The sequence below is a fragment of the Ranitomeya variabilis genome, chromosome 5 (genome assembly GCF_051348905.1).
Source record: "Ranitomeya variabilis isolate aRanVar5 chromosome 5, aRanVar5.hap1, whole genome shotgun sequence".
Taxonomy (NCBI): Eukaryota; Metazoa; Chordata; class Amphibia; order Anura; family Dendrobatidae; genus Ranitomeya; species Ranitomeya variabilis.
The window spans coordinates 632919420-632929651 of record NC_135236.1 but is presented as its reverse complement, the minus strand read 5'-3'; the positions used below and the strand labels follow the sequence as shown (position 1 = coordinate 632929651).

The following is a 10232-nucleotide window of genomic DNA, read 5'->3' as shown; positions in this document are numbered from 1 at the left end:
CCCGCACATGATGTTAGTAGCGATAAAGACGCCATCAGCGATGGTAAGTAACCAGCTCAAACGGACATGCGCACAGGCCAGCCAAGGAAAATAAAGGGACCGAATGATAATTGCGGATCTTTTGGTACATAGAAATATAGTATCTGTAGACAATAAAAGTGCAATTGGTACATAGAATTATAATATCTATAGACAATAAAAGTGCAACAGTGCTGAGATTGTGTTGAAGCAATACAAAGTGAAACATTATTATAATAGTAAAAAGTACTGCTGAAGAAACAATATGATTTCGTGAAAAATGAATAACAAACTATAACATACGTATAAATATAATGGTGCAATAAATACTAAAATAGTTACAAAAATACAGGTGGTATAATTTATTTAACCACCATTATATACACTACAACATATGAGACATAGGATAAAGTGCAAAGTGCAATGAAAATCATGTAATCAGTGAACCAGACGTCCGCAGCATTCATATAAGGTCCTCTTGATGGTACAACCAGTTGATTATTCGCCATAAGAGCAGCCATAGCAGAAAATTTCTACCCATAAACACTAAAATTACTAAAGAAAGAAAGAGACATATTAATTATTTATACATATTTTAAAATTATATATTAACAAATTAAAAAACCCCTGACGAGGCCAATTAAAAAACCTGTGACATAGAGCTCAGAGGAAGGGGGCATAACTCATCATCTCATTTAAACCTTGTGAATATAAGGTACGTAACTCCCAAATCCAGCGAGCCTCCTTCTGGGCTAATAAACGGCCCACATTACCACCCCGAAGATCCAACCGTACACAATCAATCCCTTTAACCTGCAAGACACTAGGGTCACAGGCATGGTAATCTTTAAAGTGCCTTGGTACACTTTTTAAAACCTCATTGTTTTTTTCTTCTTTAGCCGCCAAAATGTCTCTCACATGTTCCCTAACTCTAACCTTGAGGGCTCTTGTTGTTAGCCCAATGTATACTTTGACGCAGGGACGTGACGCATAATAAATCACCGCCATCGTTGAACATGTGATGGTGTGAGTTATTTTAAAAATACGACCATCAGATGAAGAGAAGTCTTTTGCCACCACAATATTAGGGCATGCCACACATCTCCCACATGGCTTGCAGCCCCAGGCTGGTAATGGTTTCTGATCAGTGCCAAAAATGGGAGATGGAGTCTTGGGTGTATAGTAGCTCCTAACCAGCATGTCACCCAAATTAGGGGATCTCCTAGCTGTTAAAGATGGTTTAGGCGTGAGGTATTGCTTAAGTATAGGGTCGGCTAGAAGTATAGGCCAATATTTTGCCATAATTTCGTTTAGCTTGTTCCAATGGGAATTGTAGGTTGTGACCAATCTTACCTGGTTGGTTGATTCTTTTTTATTTGAGGAGTACAACAATTGGTTCCGATCCGTATTTCTTGCTCTGTTGTATGCTCTTTTGATAGACCTTTTACTATAGCCTCTCTCCAAAAAACGTGTCTTCATCTTCTTTGCTCTGGCTTCAAAGTCCAATGAATTTGAACAGATTCTTTTAATTCGTAAAAACTGTCCCGTGGGGACAGCATTAACTACATGAGGAGGATGTGAAGAACTTGCATGAAGAACTGAGTTGACTGCTGTGACCTTACGGAAGGCATCGGAAGACAGAAGACCATCAGGACCCCTCCTGACCAGAACATCCAAAAATTCAACCTGATGATAACTGAAATTAAAGGATAAATGAATATTCAAATCATTGATATTAAGATTTTGAAAGAAAAATTTTAACTCATTAGGGGTTCCCCGCCAGATCAGGAAAATGTCATCTATGTAGCGGGCCCAAAAAATGACCCACTCCATAGATACACCCCGATCTGACGAGAAGAGGTCCCTCTCCCACAGCCCCAGGAACAGGTTAGCATAAGAGGGTGCGCATGCCGCCCCCATTACTGTTCCCTGGAGCTGCAGGAAGAAGGACCCGTTAAAAAGAAAAAAAAATTTTGTAAGCAAAAATTCCAACAAAATCAACAGAAATTCAGAATCATCAGTTGACAGGTCTGTCATGGCCAGGAAATGGGAGACCGCCCTCAAGCCATCCTGGTGACGTATATTAGTGTACAGAGACTCAACATCACATGTGGCGAGGATCATATCCTCGTCAATGTGAATCGAGTCAATCTTCTTTAAAAAATCAGACGTATCCCGAGTGTAAGATGGGATCGTCTCCACCAGGGGCTTGAGGAACGAGTCAATGTATCTTCCAATGCCCTCCGTAAGGCCACCCACCCCAGATACGATTGGCCTACCTGGGGGAACCCGTAGGTTTTTGTGAACCTTGGGTAAGAGGTATAATGTAGAAATTCGGGGATCCTTGACCAATAGGATATCTCGTACTTCAGTAGTAATAATGTGCCTTTCTTCTGCTTTCCATAAAATCTTCCGTAGTTGTTCCTTATATGAGGATAAAGGATTGTACGTTAATTTTTTATAACAAGATGTATCTCTCAATAGGCGATATGCCTCCGCTTCGTACAACTTAGTTGGCCATATAACAATATTTCCGCCTTTATCGGCCGGTTTAATTACAATGTCCTTCAGATTTTTAAGGCGTTTGATACACTGATGCTGAGACATAGTTAAATTGCCTTTATGGATATAGGATGGTATGTTATCCAAATCATTGGTGGCAAGTTGAACAAAAATTTCCACGTTAGGACATGCCGATAGAGGAGGGAATTTAGTAGATTTGGGGCGAAGAGAGTGGGGAATCTTACCTAAAGATGGACCCTGGTGTTCGATGGCCAATTCCTCTAATGTCTTTAACGCTGCTTGTTCAGATGGCAATGGGAATAGCTTTACTTTAACTTCTTATGTTCCTTTTGTCTGCAATAGGTGTTGGTGCTGGATGTTTTTGTACCAGCTTAGTAGATTGTTCCTATTTTTGGACTTGCTATTTACACCAATTTATGTCAATGTGGACAATGGCATTTTATCTAGCATTTGTTTAACCTCTGATCTGCGGCTCCTTTGTAGTATTCACCTTTTAAAGCATCTTGAATTATGTTTGTTTATTAGTTTTTTATTTAATAAAATTTACATATTTATGTATCCTGGTTTTCTGCAGTATTCTCTTGTAGGATATATATATAATTGCTGCATGGGATTTTGTTTATCTAATCCCCTGATTGGGCACAGGTGTTATGTATTGACAATCTGTGTATTGTGTATCAACATTGGTTTAGAAAATGTAATCTACCCGAAGCTTTCATCCATTATAAGTTCATGCTTAAAACATACAACTCTGCCCTTCACCTCTCCAAACACACCCATTTTAACACCCTCATCATTTCGCTGTCCAATAACCCGAAACATCTCATTGACACTTTTCATTCCATACTCAACCCGAGAGTGCAGGCCCCAACCATGGATCTCTACACTGATGATATGGCCAATTACTTCAAAGAAAAAATTGACCACATCCGACAGGAAATTATCTCCCAATCCCTTCATACCATGCACTGTCCTCCCTCCCCCATTGCATCTAGTTCACTCTCTGACTTTGAACCAGTTACAGAAGAAGAAGTAATCAGGCTCCTTGCATCTTCTCGCCCGACCACTTGCACCAGTGACCCCATTCCGTCACATCTCCTCCAGTCCCTTTCCCTGGCTATCACCTCTCACCTAACAAAAATGTTCAACCTTTCTCTCTCTTCCGATATCTTTCCCTCCTCATTTAAGCATGCCATCATACATCCATTACTTAAAAAACCCTCCCTCGACCAAAATTGTGCCGCAAATTATAGACCTGTCTCTAATCTTCCCTTCATCTCTAAACTCCTCAAACGCCTGGTCCACTCCCGTCTTATCCGCTATCTCTCAGATAACTCTCTTCTCGACCCTCTACAATCTGGCTTCCGCTCTTTACTCTCTACTGAAACTGCCCTCACTAAAGTCTCCAATGATCTACTAAAAGCTAAATCTAATGGTCACTACTCCATGCTAATTCTCTTGGATCTCTCCGCAACATTCGATACTGTGGATCATCAGCTCCTCCTCACTATGCTCCTCTTCATCGGCCTCAAGAGCACCGTTCTCTCCTGGTTGTCCTCCGAGCTCTCTGACTTCACTGTATCTTTTGCTGGTTCCTCCTTCTCTCACCCTCCTCTTACTGTTGGGGTTCCTCAAGGTTCAGTCCTAGGCCCCCTCCCCTTCTCTTTGTATACTGCTCCTATTGGACAAACTATCAGTAGATTTGGTTTTCAGTACCATCTCTATGCTGACGACACCCAATTATACACTTCTTCCCCTGATATCACGCCTGCCTTTTTAGAAACCACCCGTGATTGCCTTACCGCTGTTTCTAACATCATGTCCTCACTCTATCTGAAACTGAACCTGTCAAAAACTGAACTCCTCATGTTCTCTCCCTCTACTAACCTACCTTTGCCTGACATTGCCATCTCCATGTGCTGTTCCACCATTACTTTCAAGCTACATGCCCGCTGCCTTGGGGTCATTCTTGATTCCGAGCTTTCATTCACCCCCCACATCCGATCACTGGCTCGCTCTTGTTATTTGCACTGCAAAAAGATTTCTAGAATTCACCCTTTTCTTATTTTAGACTCTGCAAAAACTCTTACTGTTTCACTCATTCATTCTCGTCTGGACTATTGTAACTCTCTACTAATCGGCCTCCTTCTTACAAAACTCTCCCAGCTCCAATCTGTCCTGAATGCTGCAGCCACGATCATATTCCTCACCAACCACTACACCAATGCCTCTACCTTGTGCCAGTCATTACACTGGTTACCCATCCACTCCAGAATCCAGCAAAAAACTATAACCCTCATCCACAAAGCACTCCATGGCTCAGCACCACCCTACATCTCCTCCCTGGTCTCAGTCTACCACCCTACCCTTGCTCTCCATTCTGCTAATGACCTGAGGTTAGCATCCTCATTAATCAGAACCTCCCACTCCCATCTTCAAGACTTTTCACGTGCTTTGCCAATTCTTTGGAATGCACTACCCAGATTAATATGATTAATCCCCAATCCCCACAGTTCTAAGCATGCCCTAAAAACGCATTTGTTCAGACTGGCCTACCGCCTCAATGCATTAACCTAACTATCTCTGTGTTGCCAATTCAAAAAACTTAAACCATAATCAGGTTACTCGCATCATGTGCTCATACGCTTTATGCAGTTAATAAACCCTCTGTGTCTGTACTGTTACATATTTAGGCTGTTTAACTGGTTCATGCAGTTTTTCATGAACACCCAATCCTTACAATATGGCTGGTCCGAACAACGAAAGCAATTGTTACCATCCACCTCTCGTGTCTCTCCTTTTTCCTCATAGTTTGTAAGCTTGCAAACAGGGGCCTCACTCCTCTTGGTATCTGTTTTGAACAGTGATTATTGTTATGCTGTAATGTATATTGTCTGTACAAATCCCCTCTATAATTTGTAAAGCGATTTTGAATACGTTGGCGCTATATAAATAAAATTATTATTATTATTATTATTATTATTATTATTATTAAGGATAGCATCAGTGCGGGTCACGTAGATTAATTTTGCTCTGTGACACTGTCTAGGATTATATGAAAAGTCAAAAGGATTTGTGCAAGAATAATTAACTGAAGTTATGTGATTAGTTCATTAGCTCATAGAATCCCACGGTATGCAGTACCATCTCTATGCTGATGACACGCAGATCTACCTATCCGGACCTGACCTCACCTCCTTACTTACCAAAATCCCGCATTGTCTGTCTGCTATTTCAGCCTTCTTTTCTGCTCACTTTCTACAACTGAACATGGACAAAACAGAATTCATCATCTTTCCCCCATCTCACTCTACCCCTCCACCAGACCTATCCATCAATGTCAATGGCTGCTCACTTTCCCCAGTCCCACACGCCCGGTACCTCGGAGTGATCCTCGACTCTGCCCTCTCTTTCAAGCCACATATCCAAGCCCTTGCCACCTCCTGCCGTCTCAAACTCAAAAATATTTCCCGGATCCACACATTCCTTGACCGTGACACCACAAAAACACCAGTGCATGCCCTTATCATCTCCCGCCTCGACTACTGCAACCTCCTACTCTCTGTACTCCCCTCTAGCACTCTGGCACCACTCCAATCCATCCTACACTCTGCTGCTCGACTAATCTACCTGTCTCCCCGCTATTCCCCAGCCTCTCCCCTATGCCAAGCCCTTCACTGGCTTCCTATCGCCCAGAGACTCCAGTTCAAAACCCTCACAATGACCTACAAAGCCATCCACAACCTATCTCCTCCATACATCTGTGACATGAACACGCAACCTCCGATCCTCTCAAGACCTCCTTCTCTACTCCCCTCTCATCTCTACTTCCCACAACCGCATCCAAGACTTCTCCCGTGCTTCCCCCATACTCTGGAACTCTCTACCCCAGCACATCAGACTCTCGCCTACCATAGAAACTTTCAAAAAGAACCTGAAGACTCACCTCTTCCGACAAGCCTACAGCCTGCAGTGATCCTGAACCTACTGAACCGCCGCACAACCAGCTCTGCCCTCTCCTAGTGTATCATCACCCATCCCCTGCAGACTGTGAGCCCTCGCGGGCAGGGTCCTCCCTCCTTATGTACCCCTGTGCCTTGTTTTTGCTCATGTTTACTGTATTTGTCTATATTTGCCCCGTATTTCACATGTAAAGCGCCATGGAATAAATGGCGCTATAAAAATGAATAATAATAATAATAATTAGTTCTACAAGATGTTTGGAACAACCTACCTGCTGAATTAATATCAAGGCAAACGGTAGTGACATGAAATATTGATTTGATTTAGATTTTCTTTTGTTCATTCAATTTCCATTTTGTTACATAGGTTGAAAAAAAGTCCTAGGCCCATAAAGTTCAACCTTTGTTAATTGATAAAAATAATTAAACTTAATTTAAAGCATTCTTGATTTGCATCAAGTTTTCCACACCTGGCTAAGGCTACGTTCACATTTGCGTTGTGCGCCACAGCGTCGGCGCCGCAGCGCACAACGCAAACAAAAACGTGGCAAAACGCACGCTAAAACGCTGCGTTTTGCGCCGCATGCGCCGTTTTTGGCCGAAAGTTGGACGCAAAAAAAATGCAACTTGATACGTTTCTTGCGTCCAACGCTTGCGGCCATGCGGCGCAAAACGCAGCACAACGCATGTCCATGCGCCCCCATGTTAAATATAGGGGCGCATGACGCATGCGGCGCCGCTGCGGCGCCCGACGCTGCGGCGCTGACCGCAAATGTGAACGTAGCCTAAAACTTTTAAACAGACTGTACAGTTCCTGTATTACTTCACCCAAATTAAATACATTTTGCCTAAACTTGACAATTGAGAAATCCACAAAGGTTCCGGCAATGTAGAGGAATTTCTTAGGAGTCATCATGCATTTGTACCTAATGGTTTATGTTTCACTTTAATAAGATAACCCGGGGGAGTCAGACATGAGAAGACTATTAGGTCATTCAATGTTCAGTGTCTTTGAAGTCTGTGTTATTTCAGTTTGAGCTGGGAAATTCCTCACCACAGAGTCTATCTTTGATGGATTTGTGGTAAATTAAAACAAAACCCTGTGGTGGAAGAAGTCATCCTCTGCTTACCATAATCTGCTCTTATCTGGGCTCCTCCACCCCTCCTAAAGCAGAAGAAAACACAAACTACAGGAAGTCTCACCATAATGTTCTAGTCCACAATGACCTACAGGTGAATAGGGAGTGTCTTGTAGAATCAAAGCTATTATTTATTCTATTACTTTATTTTCTAGTGCTTGTATACCACCAACATAATCTGCAGTAATGTACAGAACAAAGATAATATTGTGGCATACATTTTACACACAGGGGACACGCATATTATTTAAACCCAAATGGACACCTACATTGGTGCTCCATGTGTGTATGCTAGGACTAAATCAAGGGACAGCTGAAAACACAGAGATCCTAATACTCCACAGAGAACGCAGTCGATAAATCCCATAAAATATATATTTATTAAATACATTAAAAAGTCAATAATACATAGAAAAGGTACAAAGGAAACAATGGAGTAGATAGAAAAGAACTATTGTCCATGCACAAAGCACATAGGGCTATGGGGTCATAACACCGCAGTAATCCATAATCGGATGCTAATACCAAACCACACAAGGTGGATAAAAATATATCTGGAAGCACATCACTATTAAATAGTCATCCTGAGGTCAGTAGTATATAGCAAATGCACAAGACCATATCGGAGTCACTAATAATATACATATATGTACTCCCGAATGAATTACCTGATGTGCATCCACGGTGGAAAGACCCCGAGCCCACCCCGACGCGCGTTTCGGAACACCGAGATGCTCCTTCCTCAGGGGGTGTCACACCATAGCCCTATGTGCTTTGTGCATGGACAATAGTTCTTTTCTATCTACCCCATTGTTTCCTTTGTACCTTTTTCTATGTATTATTGACTTTTTAATGTATTTAATAAAGATATATTTTATGGGATTTATCGACTGCGTTCTCTGTGGAGTATTAGTAATGTACAGAGATCATCATTAGTCACATAAGTCCTTGTTCCCTATCTCTATTTGAATCACCGTCTAATTTCCGGAAAATACATAAAACTCCCATATCTTAGTATATGCAGAGGCATCGCTCTGAAACACGAGTCTGAAAATTGAGATTCTCGTATGGCTTTAGTTTTTGTCCTAAATCCTATGACAAGGTTCATTAAAGGGTCTATATTGACATTTAGGATTGCTAAAAGTCTCCTTACACAAACATGTCAGGCATGTCACCCTACACAAGGAGAGACACTACCTCTGAGACCCACATTTCTCAGTGTAGTCACTTTAATAGACAGTCTCATGAAATACTTGAGTTTCTTTTCCCAATCAAAAACATCAGAGCAACTAAAAGGGTTGTCTAGCAACAGTAATTTAGGGCAACTACACAGGATATGTGATATATAAATATATACATGTCAGTCCCATCTCTCCAGAAACAAAGGTTCCCCAGTCTCTTGACTTGTTCAGTCCAGGTCTGACCACCTTGGAATGGAAAGGTATCCTTTAAGTGGAAACCAGCTCTTCCGAAGAAACGTTATGTGAGTTTCGAATACAACCAAGCAAGTACTTGCAGACTGTATTTCGACCTCCCATCGCAATAAATGAAGGGAGATGGAATCTAGATGTAACAGGTGATTGAGTGGGCGTATGGGATGCTAAATGATCTACCATACATACATTAGTCTAAGTGATAAATGGATGACAACCAATTATAGCATATCAGGCACCTTTAGCAACCTGTATTTCACCATGCATTGTACATTTCCACTCTTGGAAATCATACCAGCCTGTATCAGCTGTATACCCTTATACCAGTATCTCCAGTCTGTGAATACAGCTATTGCTAGATAGCTTCTACATGGACAGATTTCAATAATATATTTGTTTGTAAAGAAATAGTTCTCGACGTCTAGAAGAAAGATAACTCTCTCTATAGTTCCATATACAGTGAGGAAAATAAGTACTTGATACACTGACAATTTTTCAAGTTTTCCCACCTCTGTCATTTTATTGAAGATATACTTCAACTGTGTGAAGCAATAAGCAAATGTGAGCAATTTGTAAACTACATTGAAAATGCATGTTGTTAGACATACAGGTGCTTCTCACAAAATTGGAATATAATCAAAAAGTTAATTTATTTCAGTTCTTCAATACAAAAAGTGAAACTCATATATTATATAAAGTCATTCAAACAGAGTGATCTATTTCAAGTGTTTATTTCTGTTAATGTTGATGATTATGACTTACAGCCAATGAAAACCCAAAAGTCATTATCCAGTAAATTAGAATACTTTATTACACCAGCTTGAAAAATGATTTTAAAATCTGAAATGTTGGCCTACTGAAATGTATGTTCAGTAAATGCACTCAATACTTGGTCGGGGCTCCTTTTGCATCAATTACCGCATCAATGTGGCGTGGCATGGAGGAGATCAGCCTGTGGCACTGCTGAGGGGTTATGGAAGCCCAGGTTGCTTTGATAGCAGCCTTCAGCTCATCTGCATTGTTGGGTCTGGTGTCTCTCATCTTCCTCTTGACAATACCCCATAAATTCTCTATGGGGTTAAGGTGAGGCGAGTTTGCTGGCCAATCAAGCACAGTGATACTGTTGTTTTTAAACCAGGTATTGGTACTTTTCACAG

The 10232-nt window shown here is 41.3% G+C and overlaps 1 protein-coding gene across 1 annotated transcript; it reads right to left on the bottom strand.

The window, feature by feature from the left end:
• Positions 1 to 430: 430 nt before the first annotated feature.
• On the bottom strand, positions 431 to 2842 carry LOC143773978 (uncharacterized). The gene is made up of 2 exons (XM_077261279.1): positions 1372 to 2842; positions 431 to 573 (listed from the first exon to the last, which is right to left on the bottom strand). The coding sequence occupies exons 1-2, from the start codon at positions 2623 to 2625 to the stop codon at positions 571 to 573; spliced, it is 1257 nt and encodes a 418-aa protein (XP_077117394.1). The 5' UTR covers positions 2626 to 2842; the 3' UTR covers positions 431 to 570.
• Positions 2843 to 10232: the final 7390 nt, after the last annotated feature.

Coding starts and splice junctions, on each gene's coding strand:
- LOC143773978 (XM_077261279.1), bottom strand. CDS start 2,625: ATGTCTCAGCATCAGTGTATCAAACGCCTTAAAAATCTGAAGGACATT.